The sequence below is a fragment of the Mirounga angustirostris genome, unplaced genomic scaffold (assembly GCF_029215605.1).
Source record: "Mirounga angustirostris isolate CCGP_5_RB_7025 unplaced genomic scaffold, mMirAng1.0.hap1 SCAF_6, whole genome shotgun sequence".
NCBI lineage: Eukaryota > Metazoa > Chordata > Mammalia > Carnivora > Phocidae > Mirounga > Mirounga angustirostris.
The window spans coordinates 139413308-139440305 of NW_026991714.1; the positions used below are offsets into that span (position 1 = coordinate 139413308).

The 26998-nt window shown below is 35.0% G+C and overlaps 1 protein-coding gene across 2 annotated transcripts in view; it reads left to right on the top strand.

The window, feature by feature from the left end:
* The window catches only part of ATRNL1 (attractin like 1), an 804411-nt gene that overhangs the window by 61279 nt on the left and 716134 nt on the right, over positions 1–26998 (top strand). For both annotated transcript variants that reach the window (XM_064595308.1, XM_064595309.1), the window contains exons 6-8: positions 5968–6142; positions 11160–11247; positions 16467–16722. In XM_064595308.1, coding sequence (XP_064451378.1) covers positions 5968–6142; positions 11160–11247; positions 16467–16722 — 519 coding nt within the window. The remainder of the gene's footprint in view (positions 1–5967; positions 6143–11159; positions 11248–16466; positions 16723–26998) is intronic.

Here is a 26998-nt window from a genome sequence, read left to right on the forward strand (position 1 = left end):
ACTGCTGTTTTGTGTAGAAAATCAGGTATTTTAGATTACTGAGTAAAATTTAAAAAACCTCTAGAATCCTGTTTTTCTGTATTAATAACAATATGTAAATAAATTAATAGATGTAGTTATAAGTGTTAGTTTCTTGATGTCTTAAAACAATACACATTTATTAATCTTTTTCCATTCTGAGATAAGAAGTGGGAAGTCTGTTTCACTGGGCTAAAATTTCAGGGCTTGCGGGGTCACACTCCTTCTGGAGGCTCTAGGAAAATATCTGTATCCTTGACTTCCAGCTCCTAGAGCTGCAGTTCCTAGGACTTTTCCCTTCCTCCATCTTCAAAGCTTACAGCACAGCTAACTTCAGTGGTCATATTGCTTTCTTCTTCTGTAATCAGATCTCCCTCTCTTGTAAGGACACTTGTAATTATATTTACGGCCTGCCTGGATAATCCAGGATAAACTTCCCAGCTCGATTCCTAATTTAGTCATACCTTCAAAGTTCCTTTTGCCAGATAAGGTAACATTACACAGGTTCCAGTATTTAGGACCTAGATTTCTTGGGGTGGGAGGGCATTATTTAGCCTACCACAAACCTGCTCAATAATAGCTGGGTATTACTTGACTGCTCCTGACTCTGTGCCTTTAGGTGGTAGACTCTTTTTAAGTTTTTATTTAGAAAGTTTTAAATTTATGGAAAAGTTGCAAGAATAAGAATAGTGCAAAGAATATCCAAGTGCCCTTTACCCAGCTTCACCTGTTGTTAACATTTTACCCTATTTGCTTTATTATTCCTGACTTACATGATTTAAAATAAATCTACATTTCCTTTTTAAGAAAACAAGATACAAACATTCATACCAATGGATATATTACTTATATATAACATCCATATGATCTCATTTCTCTTCAGTTTAATTAGAAATTGGTGAACTTTGCAGGCCATATGATCTATGTTGCAAGTATTCAACTCTACTAGTATAAAAGCAGTCAGAGATGATACTTAAATGAATGAACATGCTGTGTTCTAATAAAATTTTGTTTACAAAAACAGATAGTGGGCTGGAGTTTGCTCATGGGTTGTTGTTTGCCAACCTGAATTAAATGAATTCTAAGTGATTTAGAATTGGAATTAAAAAAATTTTTTTGACAACAGTATGTTTAAATTTCTTCAGTTACCAAGGAAAAGTTTTCAGAGTCTTTTCACTCAGAAATAGTAACATTTTCTGTATCTGATTTAAAGATTATGTCATTATCAAAGAAATAATCTAGAATGCTACCTAGTTTGTACCTGAAAAATACACTCATAGCATGTAAGCATTGAAAAGGACTTTGAAGATAAATAAATGAATGCATGGGTGAGTGAACAAATAAATAAATGGAAACTGTATAGGTTAATGTTTCTCACATCGGGGTCTGTTTGGAAGTTTTCAAATTTTGTGATTCAAGATAATCTAAAACTTTTTTTTTTTAAAAAGACATTCTTTAATTTTAATTATGTTATGTTAATCACCATACATTACATCATTAGTTTTTGATGTAGTGTTCCATGATTCATTGTTTGCATATAACACCCAGTGCTCCATTCAATACGTGCCTTCTTTAATACCCATCACCAGGCTAACCCATCTTCCCACCCCTCTCCCCTCTAGAACCCTCAGTTTGTTTCTCAGAGTCCATCGTCTCTCATGGTTCGTCTCCCCCTCTGATTTCCCCCCTTCATTTTTCCCTTCCTACTATCTTTTTTTTTTTTTAACATATAATGTATTATTTGTTTCAGAGGTACAGATCTGAGATTCAACAGTCTTGCACAATTCACAGCGCTCCATAGCACATACCCTCCCCAATGTCTATCACCCAGTCACCCCATCCCTCCCACCCCACCCCCCACTCTAGCAACCCTCAGTTTGTTTCCTGAGATTAAGAATTCCTCATATCAGTGAGGTCATATGATACATGTCTTTCTCTGATTGACTTATTTCGCTCAGCATAATACCTTCCATTTCCATCCACGTCATTGCAAATGGCAAGATTTCATTTCTTTTGATGGCTGCATAATATTCCATTGTATATATATACCACATCTTCTTTATCCATTCATCTGTCGATGGACATCTTGGCTCTTTCCGTAGTTTGGCTATTGTGGACATTGCTGCTATAAACATTGGGGTGCATGTACCCCTTCGGATCCCTACATTTGTATCTTTGGGGTAAATACCCAGTAGTGCAATTGCTGGATTGTACGGTAGCTCTATTTTCAACTTTTTGAAGAACCTCCATACTGTTTTGCAGAGTGGCTGTACCAGCTTGTATTCCCACCAACATCTGTCATTTCCTGACTTGTTAATTTTAGCCATTCTGACTGGTATGAGGTGGTATCTCATTGAGGTTTTGATTTGGATTTCCTTGATGCCGAGCGATGTTGAGCACTTTTTCATGTGTCTGTTGGCCATTTGGATGTCTTCTTCGGAAAAATGTCTGTTCATGTCTTCTGCCCGTTTCTTGATTGGATTATTTGTTCTTTGGGTGTTGAGTTTGATAAGTTCTTTTAGATTTTGGATACTAGCCCTTTATCTGATATGTCATTTGCAAATATCTTCTCTCATTCTGTTGTCTTTTGGTTTTGTTGAATTTTCTTTTGCTGTGCAAAAGCTTATCTTGATGAAGTCCCAATAGTTCATTTTTGCCCTTGCTTCCCTTGCCTTTGGTGATGTGTCTAGGAAGAAGTTGCTGTGGCTGAGGTTGAAGAGGTTGCTGCCTGTGTTCTTTAGGATTTAGGATTTTGGATTTTGGGATTTTGATGGACTCCTGTGTCACATTGAGGTCTTTCAACCATTTTGAGTCTATTTTTGTGTGTGGTGTAAGGAAATGGTCCAGTTTCATTCTTCTGCATGTGGCTGTCCAATTTTCCCAACACCATTTGTTGAAGAGACTCTTCTTTGCATTGGACATTCTTTCCTGCTTTGTCAAAGATTAGTTGACCATAGAGGGAGGGTCCATTTCTGGGCTCTCTATTCTGTTCCATTGATCTATGTGCCTGTTTTTGTGCCAGTACCATACTGTCTTGATGATGACAGCTTTGTAATAGAGCTTGAAGTCTGGAATTGTGATGCTGTCAGCTTTGCTTTTCTTTTTCAACATTCCTCTGGCTATTCGGGGTCTTTTCTGGTTCCATACAAATTTTAGGATGATTTGTTCCATTTCTTTGAAAAAAGTTGGTGGTATTTTGATGGGGATTGCATTGAATGTGTAGATTGCTCTAGGTAGCATTGACATCTTCACAATATTTGTTCTTCCAGTCCATGAGCATGGAACGTTTTTCCATTTCTTTGTGTCTTCCTCAATTTCTTTCATGAATATTTTATAGTTTTCTGAGTACAGATTCTTTGCCTCTTTGGTTAGATTTATTCCTAGGTATCTTATGGTTTTGGGTGCAATTGTAAATGGGATCGACTCCTTAATTTCTCTTTCTTCTGTCTTGTTGTTGGTGTATAGGAATACAACTGATTTCTGTGCATTGATTTTATATCCTGCCACTTTACTGAATTCCTGTATGAGTTCTAGCAGTTTTGGGGTGGAGTTTTTTGGGTTTTCCACGTAAAGTATCATATCATCTGCAAAGAGTGAGAGTTTGACTTCTTCTTTGCTGATTTAGATGCCTTTGATTTCTTTTTGTTGTCTGATTGCTGTGGCTAGGACTTCTAGTACTGTGTTGAATAGCAGTGGTGATAGTGGACATCCCTGCCATGTTCCTGAATTCTTAATCTCAGGAAACAAACTGAGGGTTGCTCGAGTGGTGGGGGGGTGGGAGGGATGTGGTGGCTGGGTGAAAGACATTGGGGAGGGTATGTGCTATGGTGAGCGCTGTGAATTGTGTAAGACTGTTGAATCACAGACCTGTACCTCTGAAACAAATAATACATTATATGTTAAAAAAAAAAAAAGAAGATAGTAAGAAGGGAAAAATGAAGGGGGGAAATCGGAGGGGGAGACGAACCATGAGAGACTATGGACTCTGAGAAACAAACTGAGGGTTCTAGAGGGGAGAGGAATTGGGGGATGGGTTAGCCTGGTGATGGGTATTAAAGAGGGCACGTACTGCATGGAGCACTGGGTGTTATATGCAAACAATGAATCATGGAACACTATGTCAGAAACTAATGATGTAATGTATGGTGATTAACATAACATAATAAAATTAAAAAAAGAAAAAGAAAGAAAGAACAAGAACCATATGATCCTCTCAATAGATGCAGAAAAAGCATTTGACAAAGGATAGTATCCCTTCTTGATCAAAACTCTTCAGAGTATAGGGATAGAGGGTACATACCTCAATATCATAAAAGCCATCTATGAAAAACCCACAGTGAATATCATTCTCAATGGGGAAGAACCGAGAGCTTTCCCCCTAAGGTAAAACTTTTTGATATTAACAAATTTAAGCCGAGTGATTGATCTCATAGTTGAGTCAAATGTCACTTGATTACAATGTCAGCATTCCTGTTGACTATCAATTTGGGACCAAATAATATCGCTTATTATAGGCTAAAAAGAATATTACTGAGGTGTTCTGATGCTTTTGTGACAAGTGAAGTTCAAATGATAATATGGCATATATTATGAATTTAAAACATTTATTAAAGGTAAAGGAGAGAAAAATGATGGGAGAATTATGTCAAGATAATACAGGTATGCTAAAGTTATGTTAAAAAGGTACTATAGTAATAACATTTTCAACTTGGGACCAGTGATTTACTTTGAGCAAAAGAATGTCACCATTATATTAAGTAAACATTAATTTTATTGGTTTTATAAGTTTGTTCATATACAATTTATAAATTTTTGTTCATTTTTTATTTATAAAAGAACTTCAAACATAAGGAATTTATATCTAGTTTTGTTTGAGTGTATTTTAGTTTCCTCAGAATTAAAATAATTTATGAACCTTAAGTTTTGTGAAAATATATTTCCTTTAGGAGCATTCCTTCAATTAGTTAAGTTTGAGAAACCTGATCTAGGCTAGTCTCCTACATTTTACAGGTGAGGAAACCAAGTCTCATGAGCAACATGAATGATGGGTGGGTAAAGGCAGTATTTTAATTTTTTAAATTTTTAAATTTTATTTTTATTTTTAAAGATTTCATTTATTTATTTGACAGAGAGATACACAGCAAGAGAGGGAACACAAGCAGAGGGAGTGGGAGAGGGAGAAGCAGGCTTCCCACTGAGCTGGAAGCCTGATGTGGGGCTCGATCCCAGGACCCTGGGTCCATGACCTGAGCCGAAGGCAGATGTTTAATGACTGAGCCACCCAGGTGCCCCAAGGCAGTGTTTTTAACTTAAAGTTATTAAAGTTATCCTGCACTTATTAATACTTTTTATTTTATTATGCATAATAATTATTTCTGTTTGAGGATAATAAGCCTCCCTATTAATGCCAATTTTGGTTTTTGTTAATAATAATGATACTAAGAAAAATATAATTTTTATTTTTATATTTGTTTAATAGTTTATAAATGCTTTCATTTCCACTGTCTTTTAAAAAATTATAACCTTTAGGGTATCGATTATTATTTCTGTTTTATAGATGAAGGATTGATGACAGGAGAGGTAAACATACTTGCCCAAGGTCCCACTTGTTATCAGTGGCCAAACCAGGATTTGAGTACATTGATTTGCAGTCTAATATTCTAGTAGCATTCTAGTAGCATACTAAAGTAAATATGAAATCTTATATTATTTAAATGATTCTTTCAGGCTGTGGTATTTATGTCTGATTGGGTATATGAATTTTTCCCCCTGTAGGCATTATATTTGCTCTTAGAATTTTTCCTGTAAGTTATATTTCAGACCATTTGTTATGTATATTGCATTTATTAATATCATGAGCATTGAATTCTTAAATTCTCTTAATCCATATATTCTATTTCTAAAATAAGGTCTTTGTTTAATGCATTGTATTTGATTTTTTTTTAATAGGTCCTGATTGTTCTTTGAATGTTCCTTCTACTGAGTCTTACTGGATTCTGCCAAATGTTAAACCCTTCAGTCCTTCTGTAGGTCGGGCTTCCCATAAAGCAGTTTTACATGGGAAATTTATGTGGGTGATTGGTGGATATACTTTTAACTACAGTTCTTTCCAAATGGTCCTGAAGTAAGTTTTTTTTTCAAATGTTCATAATCTATTGGATTATTTTGGTAATAAGACTATATTAAATGTCTTATTTTATTGCTGTCCAAATTTATAAATGGTTATATCAGTGATAGTATCTACTTACTACATGGGACTGATTTGAGAATATATGAACTCAGTATATCCATAGTTAATTTTTGTCATTATGTATCTAGGTTTGATTTGTAGAAATTTTATTACCTCTCTAGAGAGTGCGTTTTGGAAATTCTTAGTATGAAAATACTAACTTCAAAAAAGTAGGGGGCCATGCCTGTATTAGACATAAAAATCCTGCCACCTTTTATTTTTTAGGATGAAGTGTAATTGCTTATATAAAAATACTTTCAGTTTGTTTCGTAAGTTTTAATTTACCTGAGCTTTTACTTTACAAGCTTTTGGGAACACAGGCCAATATTATAAAATAAATCATTCATTTGACGTTGGCACAATAGAGATTATCCTCTGCATGATTGGATGATAGAGAAATCACATGGGTGGCAGCTTTATCTGACTTTTTTTCAGCTGCTGATTGTATTTTATCAACCATCTATTAACAGAATAAAAGAGGAACTAGGAAGAGTAATTTGATTATCAGTGTTGTTTTCAATATAATATAACTGGTATAACTTGGGCTCAACCAATCAGAACTGACCTTGTTAGTATTCATTGTAACATTTTGTATATTGCATGTAGGCTCCTTGCAAAATGCAATATACATATAATTTTTTAAATATATATTTTTGCTTTTCTCCCAAATATTGCATGGGTCATACATACACTAAAAATTTGTTGGTTGCTTATCTGAAATTCAGATTTAACTGAGCATCCTATATTTTAACTGCAACTGAAGATATTAACCTTGTTAATTTGGAGAATATAAAAAAGTCTGTGTTTAAGAGGATAAGCAAAAGAACCAGGTTGCAGACAAAAGTTAAACTGAGTCAAATGAGAAATATGTAAGTTTAAAACTATTTAAGCTTTAAAACTATGATTGAATATGATTGGAATTAAAGTCTAAAATAAATTCTGGAGAGGAAGAAAAGGAAGAGTTATAGGTAAATATTTAAGTGAAGAATTAGAATTATGCATCATAATATATGAAGGATAAAATATTCTAGAAAGAATTGAAGGAGAGTTGGTGGGATTAAATGAGTTTTTATGATATAAAAAGAACCTGAAGAAATAATAAGATTTAAATGTGGAATCAAGAGGGAAATTTACCTCTAGAACTCTCAGACAGAGGTGAGGGGGGTAGGGGGATGGGTTAGCCTGGTGATGGGTATTAAAGAGGGCATGTTCTGCATGGAGCACTGGGTGTTATATGCAAACAATGAATCATGGAACACTACATCAGAAACTAATGATGTAATGTATGGTGATTAACATAACATAATAAAATTTAAAAAAAGAAGCAAATTTACTATGATTAATGAAAAGTCTATGAAAATAAAGTAAAACTTTGAATTAAATTGTGGTATTTGCAAAGTAGAGTTGTGAAGACGGAGTATAGTGTCAGGGAAACATGGGAATTTAAAAAATTTGTGTTCTGTATAAGTTTAATTGCATATTTAAAATTAAGTGGTGAATATCTTGATACTTTCTTAAACTTATATATTTCTCATTTGACTCAGTTTAACTTTTGTCTGCAACCTGGTTCTTTTGCTTATAGTGTTTAGTTTTGTAGTAAGCCTCGAGATGTCAGATTAGAAGTAACCTGGTTGCTGTTTTCACAGGTTAGAGAGTTTTTTTTATTATTCTGAATGTAGTTCAATTGTAGGTAGGTAAGGATATTTACTAGTTTTTAGAAGTGATGTCAGTCATTAGTCAATTTATCTTCTATAGAATTTAATTGAGGTGTAGATGTTACATTTTTTAAATCTTCTGCATCTTTAAGGAAGATTTTATTTATTTGAGAGAGAGAAAGAGAGCACAATCAAGGGGAGGGGCAGAGGGAGAAGCAGACTCCCTGCTGAGCAGGGAGCCCAGTGTGGAACTTGATCCTGGGACTCCGGGATCATGACCTGAGCTGAAGGCAGATGCTTATCCGACTGAGCCACCCGGGTGCCCCCAGATGTTACATTTTTTTTTTTTTTTTTTATAATTTTTTTTTTTTTTTTTTTATTTGAGACAGAGAGAATGAGAGACAGAGAGCATGAGAGGGAGGAGGGTCAGAGGGAGAAGCAGACTCCCCGCCGAACAGGGAGCCCGATGTGGGACTTGATCCCGGGACTCCAGGATCATGACCTGAGCCGAAGGCAGTCGCTTAACCAACTGAGCCACCCAGGCACCCCAGATGTTACATTTTAAGACAAAATTATTCAGTAAGATATAAAAGTTCTGTATTAGTGTATTAAATTAGAATATTTGGCAGAACATGTATATTGACATTAGTGAGAATTAACATGTATTTATGGGCATAGCAAACTGTTTTGAATATTTACTCTATGCTTGATACTTGGGATATATCAGTGGACATAATAAATGTCCCTATCTTTATGGAGTTAGTGAGGAAAGACAGGCAATTAGAAAAGCATAATTACCATAATAAATAAGTACATCATAAGTAAATTATATATATGCACATATATAGAGATAGATGCCAAGATAGGATAAGCAAATCACAGAGTGCAAAGAGGAGAGTTATAAATGTAGTGGTCAACGTAGGCATCACGTAAAAGGTGATAACTGAACAAACTTAAAGGAGATTAAGCATTGGCAGTGCAGTTATCTGGAGGCAGGGAAAAGAGCCAGACAAAAGCCTTAATGTGGGAGCTACTTGGAGAGTTCAGGCAGCAGCAAGGAAGGCCCTGTGACTTTCGTGGAATACATGAGAGGGAAGCATGAAATTGTTGGGATAGTGGTGGAGAGACATCATGTAGGGTGTTGTAGATCTTTTGACAGTCATGGGAATTTTTGAGCGTGCTTTGACTTAAATTTTAAAGGAGTCACTACTTTGTTAAGAATATACTGGGATTGGGAGGAAGAGTAGAAACAGGGCTTGAGTTAGGATGAGATCATCAAGGGAATGAATTCTAGGTGGAGAAGAGGACCAGGAACTGAGCCTGAGGCACCATATCACTAGGAGGTCAGGGGAAAAGATGAGAAACCAGCAGAAGAGGCTGAAAAGGAGTGGCCAGTGAGGTAGGAAAGCCAAGAGTGTGGTGTCTTTAAAGGTAAGGGAAGAGAGTATATGAGGAGGAAGGTTTGATTAGCAGTGTCAAATGCTAATGATTAACCAGGTCAAGGAAAATGAGGACTGAGAAGTGGCCAGGGATTTAGCATGAGGAAGTTGATTTTAACAAAAACAGTTTTGCTGGAGCAGTGTTTTTAAAAGCTTGTTTGGAGTTAGTTGAGAGAGTGGAGAGGTGCAGGGAGGGGCAAGGAAGAAAGAGGGTAGTAAAGAAATGGGGTGATAGCTTGGAGGGGTAGTAGTGAGGTCAAGAGAAATTTTTCTTTTTTCTTTTTTTTTATAAGTGGGGAAAAATAACACCATGTTTTTATGCCGATGGGAATTAATCTAGTAAGACCAGAAAGTGGTGATGTAGGAAAGAGATGGGAGAATTGCTAGAATGTTGTGGGATCTAGTGCACCAGGAACACAACTATAGTTTATTGATAGATGGGAGAACTGCTAGAATGTTGTGGGATCTAGTGCACCAGGAACACAACTATAGTTTATTCTGTCTTACCAACTGCCAAGTAGGGGCCTAGGACCTAGATGCTAAGAATGGTTTTGCATTTTTAATGGGCTGTAGGAAAGAACCGAAGAAGAATATATGAGACCAATGTGGTACACAAAGCCTAAAATATTTACTGTCTGGCCCTTTACAGAAATAGTTTGCTGGGCCCTAATTTATGGTAACTTGGTGGAAAGCAGTGTGTTGGGTGCAGATATGGTAGGTAGATGTAGGTATGATTTTGTGGAAGTTATGTTCTGGTTGATGATATTTCCTCATTTATGTCATACACATGTATTTTATAACTCCAAGGTAGGAAATAACTTAAACACAATACTGTAGACAATTTTTGGTAGCCCTTTCTTTCTCTTTCTCTCTCTCTCTTTTTTTTTTTTGTGAAGGGAGTTCTCTTTCCTTTCTTGATCCCACAACATTACCTTTCTTGAAGAAAGAGAAGAGGGGAAATAATTGATAATGAGCTTCTTAAACAATGTTCTAGCCAATTCTTAGCTGGGTGTTACCCTTTTTATGTTTTGGCACATTGAAGAACTTTGAGTGTAGAGTATGATGGTGGAGTTCTGTTGGATAAGCATTGGAGATTCATAGTTTGGAACTTCTGTTTTCATATATGTATTTTTAGAACAAATACAAATTTTCTTTTTTTATCCTGTAATCCAATATGTACTTATTTTTTTATTATGTTAATCACCATACATTACATCATTAGCTTTTGATGTAGTGTTTCATGATTCATTGTTTGTGTACTTCATTTTTACAGAAGCTTCTGTCTTACTAGATTCATTTTATTTCAAAAAGTGATCTGTGAATGAGTTATATTTGGCATAGGAAATGCATACTTAATTTATATAATGCTAAGCTTAGTCTCTGTAAAAGAATAAAAATAAATGCATAAAGCAAATGGCTGTTGTAAAAATGGAAAGAATTTTCATCTATTTTGAAAAGAAAAAGCTGGCTTTTAAAAAAAATGAAAAATGCAGACTGACTCACTTATTGTTTAGGCTAATCAGTTGGTTGAAATTGTTAAAGGTAATTGCACAAATTAATTCCAGTAATAAATAGCCTAGTCAAGTTAATGTATATTACACATTTAGGTGATTGAATTATAATTTAGAGTAGGTATGTCTTGAATGAGTCTATTAAAAATTTCTAATATGGTACATGAAATTATGAGTTTATTAGTTATAATTGTTTTTGAATTTAATGAATACTTGAATACAAGTGAGGAAAGCATATGCAAATTAAAAAACCAAAAGTGAATCTTAGCTTATAATTATAAGTATTTTTCTTTTATTTTGCTTTTAGTTACAATTTGGAAAGCAGTATATGGAATGTAGGAAGTCTATCAAGAGGTCCTCTCCAGAGATATGGACACTCTCTTGCTTTATATCAGGTATGGATCATGCTTTTTAAATTCTAATCATTGTTTTTTTGTTTGCTTTTGGAGTTTACCTTTGAGAAAAAAAATACTAAATCTCAGTTTTATTTCAAATATTTAATGAGAATAGATCATAGATCACAATTACTTGACATGTCACAAACTCATATAGTATTTTAGTAAAAAAATAGATTTTAGTACAATTCTCCATTGAACATGAGAAGAAATGAAGATTGAATTTTTGACCATGGCTTTATACCTAGTCATCAGGTTAATCACTTTTTTTTAAAGATTTTATTTATTTATTTGAAAGAGAGAGAGTGAGCTAGAGAGCAGGGGGAGGGGTAGAGGGAGAGGGAGAAGCAGACTCCCCTTCTGAGCAGGGAACCCATTGTGGGGCTCGATCCCAGGGATCCTGGGATCATGACAGAGCTGAAGGCAGTCGCTTAACCCACTGAGCCACCCAGGCTTTTAAAAAAATTGTAGTAAAGTACACATAACATAAAATTTACCATTTTAGCCACTTTTTAAATGTAGTTTCAGTGACATTAAGTATATTCAAATTGTACAAACATTACCACCATTATTTCCAGACCTTTTTTCATCTTGCAAAAATGACACTCTATACCCCATTAAACAGTAACTCCCCATCTCCTTCCCCAGCCACTGGCAACCACCATTCTACTTTCTGTCTCTGTAATTTGACTACTCCATGTACCTCATATAAGTGGAATCATATAGTATTTGTCTTTTGACTGGCTTATTTCACTTAGCATAATGCCCTCAAGGTTCATCCATGTAGTATATGCTAGAATATCCTTCCTTTTTAAACCTGAATAATATTCCATTGTATGGACATATTGCATTCTGTTTATCTATTCATCTGTTGATAGACCCTTGGGGTGCTTTCACCTTTTTGACTCTTATGAATGATGCTGTTGTGAACATGGGTGTGAAACTACCTATTTAAGTCCCTGCTTTAAATTTTTTGGGTAGATAGCTAGAAGAGGAGTTGCAGGACTACATCATAATTCTGTTTTTAATTTTTTGAGGAATTGCCATATTGTTTTCCATAGCAGCTACACCATTTTACATTTTCACCAGCAGTGCACAGGGTTCTAATTCCTCCACATCCTTGTCAACACTTGTTATTTTGTTTTTGTTTTTGTTTTTTATAATATTCACCTTGTGTGAAGTGGTATCTCACTGTGGTTTTGATTTGCATTTCTTTAATGTTGAACATCTTTTCAGGTGCTTATTGGCTATTTGTATGCCTCCTCTAAAGAAATGTATATTCAAATCTTTCGCCCATTTTAAAAATCAAGTTGTTTGTTTCTTTGTTGTTGAGTTGTTAGGGTTCTTTATATATTCTGGATATTAACCCCTTATCAGATATGATTTGCAAATATTTTCTCCCATTCTGTGGGCTGTCTTTTCACTCTGTTGATATGTTCTTTGATGCACAAAAGTTTTTAATTTTGGCATAGTCCAGTTTATCTATTTTTTTCTTTTGTTCTGTGGGCTTTTGGTGTCATATCCAAGAAGTCATTGCTAATCCAATGTTATGAAGATTTTTCCCTATGTTTTCTTTTAAAAGTTTTAAAGTTTTAGTTTTGATATTTAGATCTTTAATCCATTTTGAGTTAATTTTTTTGTTTATGGTGTAGGGTAAGTGTTCACTTTCATTTTTTTGCATGTAGCTATTTTGTTTTCCCAGCACCATTTGTTGAAAAGACTGTCTTTTCCTCATTGGATGGTCTTGGTGCCCTTGTTGAAAATCATTTTACCATATGTGTGAGGATTTACATCTGGGCTCTCTATTCTTTTGATCTGTGTCTGTGTACCAGTACCAGGATGACACAATTTCGATTATTGTAGTTTTATAGTAAGTTTTGAAATGAAGTGTGAGACTTCCAGCTTTGATCTTATTTTTCAAGTTTGTTTTGCCTACTCAGGGTCACTTAAGATTCCTTCTGTTTCTCCAGAAATGTCATTGAGATTTTGATAGGGATTGCATTGTACTCAGTTACTCTTGTGTAATTCATGAATTTAGTATGATTGAAATGATAGACTACTTAACTCGTTTTTATTTTGAATCAACAAAGATTCATGTATTTTGTGGTTTGTGACTAGACCCTTCAAATAAAAACTTATGTATTTTCTGTGCTTATTTAAGAAAATTTGGAAAATACAGGAGTGATGTAAAGAATAAACTTCAACTCTTTTTTTTCTATGCAGATGCATGTTTTAAAGATAAAATAAAAACCTCTCTAAGTATATATGTTTGTGTGTATATAAATTCTTTCTTTTAATTTTGGTTTTTAGTTTTAGTGTTTTGATTTATTGTATTTTTTTGGTAACAGCTTTTGAGATGTAATTGATATACCATACAGTTCACTCATCTAGAGTGTGCATTTGGAATGGCTTTTAATTTATTCACAGTTGTGCAACAATCTTTTGCAGATTTGCATAAAATCGCAGAGTTGTATAATCAATTTTAGAACGTTTTCGTTACCTCACAAAGAAACTTGTACCCTTTATTACTCCAAACCTCCTCATCCTCCCAGCTTTAAGCAATCATGAATTTATTTCCTGTCTCTATAGCTTTGTCTGTTCTGGACATTTCATATAAATGAAATTATTTACTATATGGTTTGTGACTAGCATGTTGTAGCATGTATTGATATTTCGTTTTTATGGCTAAATAATATTCTGTTATGGATACATTACATTTGCTTTATCCGTTTATCATTTGATGGGCATTTGGGTTGTTTTCACCTTTTGGCTATTATGATAATGCTGCTGTGAACATTCATGTGTAAGTTTTTGTGTGGACATATGCTTATGTTTCTCTTGGGTATATATATAAGTAGGATTGAAATTGCTGGGTCAAATGGTAACTCTATATTTAAATTTTGAGGAACTGCCAGACTGTTTTCCAGAATGGCTGCATCATTTTCCATTTCTACAGCTATATACGAAGGTCCAGTTATTCTACATCCTTGCCAACACTGGTTATTTGATATCATTTTGATTATAGCCATCCCTAGTGAAGTGGTATCACATTTTGTTTTGATTTGCATTTCCCTGTTGACTAATGATGTGAGTCATCTTTTCATGTGCTTATTCCTATTTGTATTTTCTTTGGAGAAATGTCCATTCTAGTCCTCTTCCCATTTTTAATTTTTTAATTTATTTTTATTTTATTTTATATTTTTTAAAGATTTTATTTATTTGAGAGGGAGAGCACGAGTGGTGGGGAGGGGAGGAGCAGATGGAGAGGAAGAAGCAGACTCCCCGCTGAGCAGAGAGCCTGAGGGGGTTGAGGGGGGCTGGATCCCAGGGTCTTGGGATCGAGACTGAAGGCAGCAGCTTCACTGACTGAACCACCCAGGTACTCCTTCTCATTTTTCAATTGGGTTATTTGTCTTGTTATTATTGAGAAGTAAGAGTTATTTATATATTCTAGATACAAGTCCCTTATCAGATACATGATTTGTAAATATTTTTTCCCATTCTGTGCGCTTTCTTGATAGTATCTTTTGAAGCACAAGTTTTTTAATTTTGATGAAATCCAATTTATTGTTCTTTTTCTTTTGTTGCTTGTGTTTTGGTGTCATATTTAAGACTCCATTGCCAAATCTAGTGTTAGGAAGGTTTACCTCATGTTTCTTTCAAGAGTTTTATAGTTTGGCTCTTACCTTTAGGTCTTTGGTCCATTTTGAGTTAAGTTTTGTACATGGTATGCAGTAACGGTTCAAGTTCATTCTTTTGCATGTTGACTACCTAGTTCTCTTTATACCTTTTGTTGAAGAGGCTATTCTTTCCCCCCTGAGTGGTCCTGGCACTCTTCAGTTGGCCCTAGATGTGTGGATTTATTTCTGGACTCTCAGTTCTATTGATTTATATGCCTGACTTTATGCCTGTAGCATATTGTCTTGATTACTTTTCCTTTATAGTAAGTTTTGAAATCGAATAGTGTGAGTCTTCTAATTATATTCTTTTTCAAGATTGTTTGGATATTCTGGGTCCCTTGCAATTCCATGTAAATCTTGGAACCAACTTGTCAATTTCTACAAAGAAACCCTCCAAGAGATTGCATTGAATCTGTAGATCAATTTGGAGACTGTTGCCATCTTAACTATATTAAGTCCTTTGACCCATGAACATGGGATGTCTTTCTATTCATTTAGATCCTTTAAAATTTCTTTCAACAATGCTTTGTGGCTTTCAGAGTTAAAGTTTGTAATTTCTTTTTGTTAAATTTATTTCTAAGTATTATTTCCTTTTTGATGCTTTTGTGAATGAAATTCTTTACTTAGTTTCATTTTTGGGTTGTTCATTTTAAGTGTATAGAAATATAATAGATTTTTTGTACATCGATTTTGTATTCTGCAATGTTACTGAATTCATTTATCTGCTCTATTTTTTTTTTTTTTTCCTTAGGATTGTCTATGTACAACTTCATATAATCTATGGATAGAAATATATTACTTCTTTTCCAGTCTGGATGCCTTTATTCAGTTTTTGCTTTTTTGCTTTGGCCAAAACCTCCAATACAATGTTGAATATAAGTGGTAAAAGTGGGCATCTTTGTCTTGTTCCTAGTGGGAAAGCATCAAACTTTCACCATTAAGTGTAGTATTAGGTCTGTGTTTTTCTTAGGTGCTCTTTATTTGGTTGATGGAATTCCTTTCTATTCTTAGGGTAGTAATGATGTATGTCATTTATGTATTATTCATTTCAATCATATGTAATTGAAATTATTTGTATAATTTATAAGTGCTATAAAATATCTGCCTATAGCCATGAAAAATGGTAATAAAAATACACTCCACATAGTGTACCAGTGTGGTCTACCTTTTTGGTGGACAGTGCTTGAAGAAAACAGTGAATGAGAATAGCACAAAGCAGTACACATAGATGGTAAAATTTAAGTGTAAGAAGTAGGGACTCAACAACTAAGATAATTAAAAATATAGTCAATTTAACTATATTAATTTGGTGTTTTAAATAAAGTATCTTAATGCAACTTTTTGAAAGCACGAATATTTTCCCCTTGTAAGTAAAAGCATTAATTCCCATTCCCATATAACTTTCTATAAATAAAAACTATGCCTTATGCATGTTGTGAGTGATTACTAAAGTTTAATGTTTAAACTGAGCCTTTATTTTTAATTATATTGCTAAGATACAACTCTTTTGCCTATTAATATGTGTTTTTTAATTTACAGGAAAACATCTTTATGTATGGAGGCAGAATTGAAACAAATGATGGCAATGTCACAGACGAATTATGGGTTTTTAACATACATAGTCAGTCATGGAGTACCAAAACTCCTACTGTTCTTGGACATGGTCAGCAGTATGCTGTGGAGGGACATTCAGCACACATTATGGAGCTGGATAGTAGAGATGTTGTCATGATCATAATATTTGGATATTCTGCAATATATGGTTATACAAGCAGCATACAGGAATACCATATCTGTGAGTTACTTTGAAAATGTAACTATATACTCTTTTATTAGTTGAAAATATCTTTACCTTTAATAAAATCTTCATATGAATTTAGTCAAATGGTGAGTTATTTGAATCAGAATTATGAGCTAAGAATTAATACTTTTTAATATAAACCTTTTGATTTTGTGTTAGGTTTTGTCCTTTAATATTTATCTTCTTAGCTAAAAGTGGGGAAATGTTACATACCAGTTACACATTTTTCAAGAATTGAGAATATTTATAAATATGAGAAATTCCAACAGATGGTGCTATTTCTTTGGATTTTACTTATGAACCAAGAACTAAAACTAACCTAGTCTCTTTACTATGCATTCCATGATTTCAGGATTTTTATTTTTCAGGGTTCTGTTTCTAATCTTACTGTAAGAACTCTATATATGTATGATTCTTTTAAAGTAAGTTTCCTGAAGATAGTCTGTTGGCTTTATAAGAAATTATTATCTGGTGGGTGAAGGTGACTGAGACAATCTACATATGACTTTTTGTACTGTACTCTTCAATACTCTTCTTTGTTTTTCTGGTACTTTATTATTATTTTTTTGAATTCTTTATGATATTTTCAAACACAAGATTTTAAAAAAATTTGTCTACACAAACCATATGGTCCCTATTTAGATTGAAGACCATATTTCATTTCTGGCTCTGGCCAGTATTATGAACTCAAGTTTTTGGCTCCTTTGTGTAGAGATGGCTGTATCCAACTGTTTAGAGTCCTTGTCTGGTCTTAATGAGGAATCTCACTTGCAGAGCAACAAGAGCGTCCTTGATGTGCTCAGAAGACTCCCTTTCTAAAAATACTCCTCTCTTCCCCCTGCAGTCCTTTCAAGTGATCCGTTTTCTTTTCAAAATCCCCACTGCAGCTGAGTGGAAGGTGGGATATGTATCCTTCTTACTTCTTATTGCCATTTTACAGTATTTCCATTCCTTCCTCCTTTAAAGCACTCACCTTTGACTCTTACATCATCAGACTGTGTCATCTGTTACTTCTTCACTCTTCTGTTACTCCTCAGATCACATTACATTACAATACATTACAAAACAATATATTAGCCAAATATTTTTCTGATTTCACTATCCACTTAAATAGTTCTTTTAATACTTGGACTCTCATATTTTTTTTTTTTTAATCTCTCTTCAGGGATCTTGTTTTCCATCCTATTTGAGTCCCTCTCTCCCACTGTCATACTCTTGACTGTGTACCTCAATGAATCCCATAATTTCCATTTTAGATATCTTACTCTTTGAGTGCCACTGATCTTTCCAACTTACTCCTTCTAGGACCCCAACTCTGACAATTCTCCAGCCTTACTAGAGCTGTGAGTCCATTGGGCCTCCTATCCGTTTTTCACTGTCCCTCTCTTATCTGTACTTCTAACCTTACCCAGCTTGAAGCTCATAAGCACCAGTCTTTCCTCCAACTCTCCCAAGTTGACCATTTCATACCCTTTCCTCTCTTCAAACCTCTAGCACTTCCTTCTCCATGATTACTCTCAGCTGATGACCTTACTTCTTATTTTACTAGGAAAGTAGAAAAAATCTAAAGAGAACTCCTGCTGATGGGAACATTTTGGAGTGTAATGGTTAATTAGCCGTGCTGTATTGAATAAACTGCTATGTACACACATTATTGGTGTAACAGACTCATGGTGGCGTTGAAGCAAATGTGGCTGTCATTGCATTTTTTTAGACAGGCCCAAGGTTGTTTAAGCAACAGTTAGAAATGTTCTATGTAGAAAGGTGGTTTTGTTTTTTGATTTTGTTATTAATTTTTGGTTTTATTATGGTGTTCAGGGAATGTTGTAGGTATTATTTCTACTTTTTGTAATTTACTGAGATTTTCTTTGTGGGCCAATTTTCATATTTTATAGACCCTTGGAAAGGAGATGAATCTTGTTATATCAAGGTATGGCATTTGAGATATATATATGTGTGTGTGTGTGTATATATACATATATATATGTATATATACACACATCTAGCAAATCTACTTTGTTGGTTTATTCTTTCCTTTTTTTTTTTGTACTTTATCTGTCATGCTCCGAAAATTGAGTTAAAGTCTAAAAATTTTAGTTTATTTTTGCCTTTTTCTCCTTGTTTATACTTTATGAAAGTTGCTGTTATGGATATTCATAACAGTTGTATCTTTTAATATTATAAATTGCTTTGCTTGCTTAATGTTTTTGACTTGATTTCTACCTTGTCTGATATTTAATATTTTGGCTCTTGCTTTTTGTGGGAAAGGGTTTGGTATTTTCCTGGTATACTTTTGCCCTTCTCTTCATTGTTAACCTTTCAGAATCACTTTGTTTTAAATGTATCTCTTGTGTATAAGAAGGAATTGGATTTTGCTTCATGATTCCATCTGGTTTTTGTACACTTTGTGTCACTCTGTTGTCTTCTTGTTTTTAATTATGGCTCTTCTTATGTTTAGGGAGAGAAGGCCATTTTTTTGTGTGAAGGAGCACGGTAGTTTTTGAGATCTGCTACTGTTAGGCTTCTTCCACACTCCTGTTTCTCATCTTCTTTTCTGCATTCTTGTGGCTTTTTCTATGTGACTCTCTTGGTTTCGCCTGCTTTTTGCATATTCGCACCTTATTTGGAGTTTGTAGTTTTTGAAAAAATTCCTAGTTTCTCTGAATATTTAATTTTCTTTTTCCTTTACATTACCTTCATGTTTTCCTTACTGTTTTATATGTCTTCTCTGAAGAAAATGGGAAGATGCAGAATTAAACTATCACCAAACTTTTAATTGAACCAGAGGTTTTGACTTTCGAAGTTTTTAAAAAAATGAAGTCTAAAGTTAACCAGTACTTTTACTCTGATCAACCTCGAATTTACAGGCTACTGTTTCCCCTGCTTTAATTCATCTTGTTTTGTTTTAAGTACATTTGACCGTCTTATCAATATTTTGTACTAAGCATCACAGTCTTTTCTGTAAAGGGCCAGATAGTAACTATTTTAAGCTTTGTGGGCCATGTGGTCTTTATCATAACTAGTCAACTCTGCTGGTATAGCATGAAAGCAGCCATGGATAATGCACACACAATGAGCATGGCTTTGTTCCAGATTGGGCTCCCTTGGGTCTTAGATTGCCTGCTCTGGAGAGAATGTGTGCTTCTGGGGGCCTAGCAACCTTAGTCTCAAATTAAAATTTTGGTATGTGGTTTTTTGGGACCTTATATGTAGGGTGAATTCATGCCTACAGTGGCATGATGTCTAGTCTTTGACCAAAAGTTTCCAAAGGAAGCACTTTTTTCCTTTCACATAGGGCCAAGGCTGAAATAGACATTTTCTGTCTGCCTCTGCAGAGCAGATTAAAACAAAACAAAACAAAAACAAAAACATTTTTCATTGAGGGTATAACCCTGACTTTATGTAGAAGCTCTCTGATTCAGTGCTTAATGGGCTCAGCTTCAGTATTGGCCATTAAAACCGAATTCCTAGGTTACCTGGTTGGTGCATGTCTTCCCTACTCTGCCTCCCAACTGAATAGAGTTTACAGTTCATAGAATACATTACTCTTTTCATATTTCCCTTTACTGAACAGTAGTTCCATTCAGTTATGAGACATGGTATTGATGATGCTTTCCAGGGATAGCTAGGAAGGCTCATCAGATTTATTCTAATCTGTGAAGGTAAATGTTGATATAGATTGTTAACTGATAAATTCATTGGCTGGTAGGTTTTTGTTTTCATTTCAAATAATTTGATTATATAATTTAAATTGTAGTTTTGGTAAAATTTTAACTATTAGAGTTCTTTTGGTTTATTCTATAACAAAAATACAGTTTATTTATTAAAGACTTTTTAAAAAAGATTTTATTTATTTGACAGAGAGAGACACAGTGAGAGAGGGAACACAAGCAGGGGGAGTGAGAGAGGGAGAATCAGGCTCTGCACTGAGCAGAGAGCCCAATGTGGGGCTCGATCCCAGGACCGGGGGATCATGACCTGAGCCGAAGGCAGACGCTTAATGGCTGAGCCACCCAGGCACCCCCCAAAATACAATTTATAAATAAATTTATCCACAGGGTATTTTTGGTTTTACTTTTGTCTTATTAATTGTACTACTTTTTAGGCCCACTTATGAATGTGGTATAAGATAGATATGGGATGAATACATAGTTTATGAATTTTATAAAAATACTAGATGACTTTTGAGCAGTTTTCAAATTCTGTGAATTAAGTACAAAGTAAAACTCATCAATTTTTCTGTAAAATTATATCATAATAATAATAAAATTAACTTATTACTATTTATTCCTGTGCATTTTGAATTCACTGCTTATTGAAAGTATGTGGTATCAAAAAATAATCAAAGTACTTTTCACTTTGAAAAGTAATTACAAATAAAAGAATACAAAAACAATGGGTAGACATAAAGATGTTAGAATAATTAAGTTCTATATATCATAGAAAAGTGCTTCTTTAGGGGATGATATTATATTAAGTAGGGCTGCTTTGAACATAAGTAATGGGATAATTTATCATCTTAGTTATAAGTGAATACTTATTTCCACAGAGAGAGTATTTATTTATTTATTTATTTAGTCCTATTCTTGGTGGGAATTACTACACTGTGACGTCGGTTTTGCCTCTTTTTTCCTCACTGATTTTAATGGTATCAGGTACCCAAATGTAGGTTGGTTTTACTTTTACCATCCTTACGTGTTTAAAGCTTCTAGACAACTAAGGAAAAAAAAAAGTTTTTGTATTAAAGAAGGGACTATCTCTTTAACCAGCATTGTGGTGAGGGTAACTGAAAAGTAAGCTGACATTAAGCAGAGAAATTAATGAAAACAGGATATTTTGCTAGATAAAAATTTACTCAGAAACATATGCTAAGGATATTGATCTCATCATTATGTAGAAATTTTAAAAACAGAAAAAACTCCCAATTAACATACTTCAAAATGACCCTTATTCAACTTCTAATAATATTGCAAATCATTACAAGGTATTTCTGGTTCTGCATTTAGTACAATGACGCTTTTTTGAGATTTTTGTAATATAATTAAGAACAAAGTGACCATTTAAGTAACTTATCTTTAATTATTTTAATTGGAGAATTATAGATTACCATTAAAAAAATCTAAGATACTAGAGAATATTTTTTAACTGCTGAGATTGTAGATATTGTCATTGCTATTTTATGAGTTTTAGAGTTTTGTTGAGCTAAGAAGTACCTCCAAGCACTGGGTTGACTTTGTAGCTTATATGAGCACATTTTGGTTCTACTTGGTTTCAGACATATGCGGTAATGTATATCAGCAAATGATGAATCAGGTATTTTCCTTTACCTTTGCAGAACTTATTTTGAGCAGGGCGATACAGATAATAAAAAATAAATATAATATGTATGCATGCTATATGATGTGTTAGAAGATAGTAAGTTTTATAAAAATAGAGCCAACATAAGGGGATTGAAGTGCTGAGGGTGGGAGGTGGTTACAAAATAGGAAGGAGAGGGTAGATCTCACTGAAAAGATGAGTTTTGAGCAAAGAGTTGAAGGACATGAAGGAGTTTGCTATGTGGATTTCTGGGGGAAGAGACTTCTCTGAAAGTGGGAGCAACTGTGTCAAGGCAAGAACATGCCGAACATGTTCAAGGAACAGTAAGGAGTCTGGAGAAGAGAGGATGGAAAGTAAAAATGAATAGATGAGGCTAGAGAAGTAATAAGGAAGTAAGATTATTGGGTTTTTGCATGGCTTTTATTTATTTATTTATATTACTGAGTTAAATGGAGAGACATTGCAAAATTTTGAGCAGAGCAATGACATAATTTTTAAATGCATCATTTTGTCTGTGTTGAAAATAAACTCTCGAAAGGAAAGAACAGAAGCAGGGAGGCTAGTTAGGGAGTTGTTACAGTAATCTGGACAGTGAGGTTGGTAATAATTGGGGATGATAAGATTTAGTCAATTTCTCATCAACGTCTATATGTTTTTTTTAAATTTTATTTTATTATGTTATGTTAATCACCATACATTACATCATTAGTTTTTGATGTAGTATTTCATGATTCATTGTTTGCATATAAAACCCAGTGCTCCATTCAATACGTGCCCTCTTTAATACCCATCACCAGGCTAACCCATCCCCCCACCGCCCTTCCCTCTAGAATGTTTTTAAAGTAGAACCAATAGTATTTGCTGAGGGTTTGGATGTAGAATCTGCGATGAAAGAGAGGACTCAAGGATGGATGTAGAATCTGGGATAAAAGAGAGGAGTCAAGGATGATTTCAAGGTTTTTGGTCTGAGCAGTTGGAAAGATGAAGTTGTCATACTGAACGTAGAAGATTCTGAAACAGGTTTGAAGTGAAGGTGGTTTGAAGATCAGGAGTTTAGTTTGGATATCTTATATGTGAGATATCCATTAGACATTAAAGTAGACTGGAGAGATATCTGGGCTGGAGATGTAAATTTGGGAACTCTTAGAATGTGGAAGGCACTTAAAGCCATGAGACTGGATCAGATCGCTAAGGAAATGAGTGTAGATAAAAAGTAAAGTGTTGGGCCCCATGGTATTCCATAAGAAGGAGAAGGAGATGAGCAAGGAAGAGTAGTGTTGTGAACTAGAAGCCAAGTGAAGAAAAATTATTAAATAGAAAAGTAATCAATTGTGTGAAATGCTGCTCTGCTGATGGCTCAAGGCAAATGATTTTTTTAAAAAAATTTTTTTAGAGAGAGAGAGCGAGAGCACACGCACAAATACACATGCACATGAATGGGGGGGATGGGCAGAGGGGGAGGGAATGAGAGAATCTTAAGCAGGCCTCACACCAAGCGTGAGCCTGTCTTGGGGCTCAATCTCACGATCCTGATATCATGACCTGAGCTGAAGTCAAGATGCTTAACTGACTGAGCCACCTCAAGGAAAATAATTTCTAAGGATTGGCCATTGAATTTAGTACTGTGCAGGGGATTGGTGATCTTGGCAAGAACACTTTTTGTGTAGTGGGGTAGGGTGGTAAAAGCCTGACTGGATTGGATTTAGAAGGGAGGGAGAGTGGAATTGGAAACAATGGGCAAGAAAAATTCTTTCAAGAAAGTTTGCTTGTAACGGCAGCAAAGAAGGTAGTTGCAGTTGGCAGGAAATACAGGGTCTTTCTAAACTTGGGTTTTCCCAGAAGCAGACCATTAAACAAGGATTCAGGTGAAAGAATTTTATTTGGGAAAACGCAGGTAATGCTATTCGAGGAGTTGAGAAGTAATGCCAGCATGAGAAGGCGGCCACGAAAAGATCGACTGATAAAAGCCAACGACCACGGGAGTGATGGAGCTTAATGGGCCAGGCTTCAAATTAACACTTCATCTTTGAAATTTCCTTCTTTAACTTTTAATCTTCTTGTGAGTTGATGAATGGTGTGGGCTATGTCTCCAAAATCAATCCATTCTTTAGCTGAAGATATGTTTCATTCATTGTGGCATGATTTATAGGAAAATGTGTATAGATGTATAAGAACAGAATACCTGAGGGGCGCCTGGGTGACTCAGTTGTTTGGTGTCTGCCTTCAGCTCAGGTCATGATCCCAGGGTCCTGGGATTGAGCCCCACGTCGGGCTCCATGCTTGGCGGGAAGCCTGCTTCTCCCTCCCCCACTCCCCCTGCTGTGTTCCCTCTCTCGCTGTGTCTTTCTCTGTCAAAACATAAATAAAAATCTTAAAAAAAAAAAAAAAAAAAGAACAGAATACTTGAGAAAATAGCTTATGTGGGACACACACAGGTAAGTCTGGCAGGGAATTTTTCAAGAGTGTGCCCCAGAGTACAACTTCTACAAGTGCTGTATGGCTGTCAGGTGCTTAGGAGTGACAGTAATCAACGAGCTTCATGTGCAGAATTATTGGAACAATCAGGAAAATGCATAATGAAGAGATCAGCTTGCAGTAAAGGCTCCCTAACCTTTTGTTTAATTAACAAAGTCAAGGTGGCCTTCATAATTGTATAATGGTGAAAAGACTCTTGTTAATCCAGAGCTATATTTGCTGCATTTTTCATTTTTTGGAAGTGGTTTAATTTTCCTCCAAATTCCTTTATCTCTTTGCTTATAAATGAATATGACACATATACTGCTTTATATAGGTATTCTTCTTGTACTTACACGCTTCTAAGAAGTTAATTTTGGAGCAGGAATCCTGCAGTATGCCTCTCTGAATGTGTACTTTCTAGTAAAGTGCTATGTATCAAATGCTTGATAAATACCTGGATGAATGCATAGGGTTTTGAGCACATATTCTTTAAAAGTTGAATCTATGTTTCCTTAGTGTTGTTTATTAAAGTACATTAGACAAGTTTTAAAAATTGTACACTGTACCTATTATTCTCTTTCTAGTGGTGACTCAAAAAGTATTGCACTTGATATTCTCCATGTGTCTCTCCAGATCCACACTTCACCATTTCTGCCTTGTTCCTGTGCCCTCTAGCTTTCATTGGGGGCACCCACAGTAGATCAGAGGGTGGAAAGGAGTGAGGCTGAGGTGTTTTATTTCCCCACTCCCTCCGTGCTGGGTCATCTTGGGTTAGGGTTGTCCTACGGAAGGCTGGACTGCCAGGTGTCTTTATCCATACAGCTACTCTCTAAGAGTTCTGGAAACCATTCCCTCCTCTTTTTTCAGGCTAAAGGATAAGAAAGACTTCCTGCTGTGTTATAGTTCCAGGATATTGCCCTGGTGATAGTTTTATTAATAGTCTTTTTATTAGACTCCTTGTAATTACACATTTTTAGTATATCATCTGTTTCCTCTCAAGACCCAATTGCAGCTACTCTTGGTTCTTTAGAGATTCAAATGTAACTGTTTCTCTAAATGATCCTTTATATGTATTAGGTATTAGGATCCTGGAGGGTGGGAGAAAGAAGTGTTTTATAAGAGGACTTCATCATTTTAGTAGAGAAAAATAAACCTTTTGGAATAGCATGGAGCTAGGTCTTTTGGTCCATTTCTTTTACTGTTATTCTTGAGTTAAAATTTTAATGCTATGTGGTCCTTTGTAGCATTTTATTTTCTCTTAATGTTAAAGGTTGTTATATTTATCTAACATTTTTAAGAGCGTTAGCTATTCTAGTTTTTTCAATAAGCAGCACTCTTATGTGCCTACATATTGCCTTCTATTTATTTTAATTTTTTTTTTAAAGATTATTTGGGAGAGGGAGAGAGCACACGAGTGTGCTAGTGGGGGGAGGGGAGGCGCAGAGGGAGAGGGACAAGCAGACTCTGTACTGAGTGCAGAGCCCGACGAGGGGCTCAATCTCAGGATCCTGAGATCATGATCTGAGCTGAAACCAAGAGTTGGATGCTCAACCGATTGAGCACCCAGGCACCCCAACTTTAAATTTATTTTTTAAAAATAACCACTTGTTGGTTTATTATTATGTCTACTCAATCTCAACTTTATTTGGTTATTATGTCATCAGTGTAGAAGTAATCATGTCTTACTAGCAAAAGCACCCCCAAAAGTATATTTCATAAGAGGATATTTATGAAAAAATGTAACCATTTATTGTAGCCCTTTGAGTTTTCTCTTTATAATCATATTCATTAAAAGAATTGTTGGGGGCGCCTGGGTGCCTCAGTTGTTAAGCGTCTGCCTTCAGCTCAGGTCATGATCCCAGGGTCCTGGGATCAAGCCCCACATTGGGCTTCCTGCTCTGCAGGAAGCTTGCTTCTCCCTCTCCCACTCCTCCTGCTTGTGTTCCCTCTCTCACTGTGTCTCTCTCTGTTAAATAAATAAATAAAATCTTAAAAAAAAAATTGTTGGATTCTTTAAAAAAGTTTTCTGCCTCTCGACAATTCTAAAATCTAGAATTTCTTATGGATTTTTTTTTTTTTAAGATTTTATTTGTTTATTTGACAGAGAGACAGCGAGAGAGGGAACACAGGCAGGGGGAGTGTGAGAGGGAGAAGCAGGCTTCCTGCTGAGCAGGGAGCCCGATGCGGGACTCGATCCCAGGATCCTGGGATCATGACCTGAACTGAAGGCAGACTCTTAATGACTGAGCCACCCAGGCGCCCCATGGATTTGTTTTTTAAAGTAGCTTTTTATACATGTGTGCTTATATTGCATATTTTATTTACTTGGTTTTGAGTTTTATAAAAAAGAAATAATATACAGTTTTCTGAGGTTTTCTTCTATTTCATTCACCACTATATTACTAAGATTCATCTGTGTTATGTATTACTGTACTTAACTCCTTTGTATTACTGTGTTTCATTATATGACTCTACCACAATTCCTTTATCCATT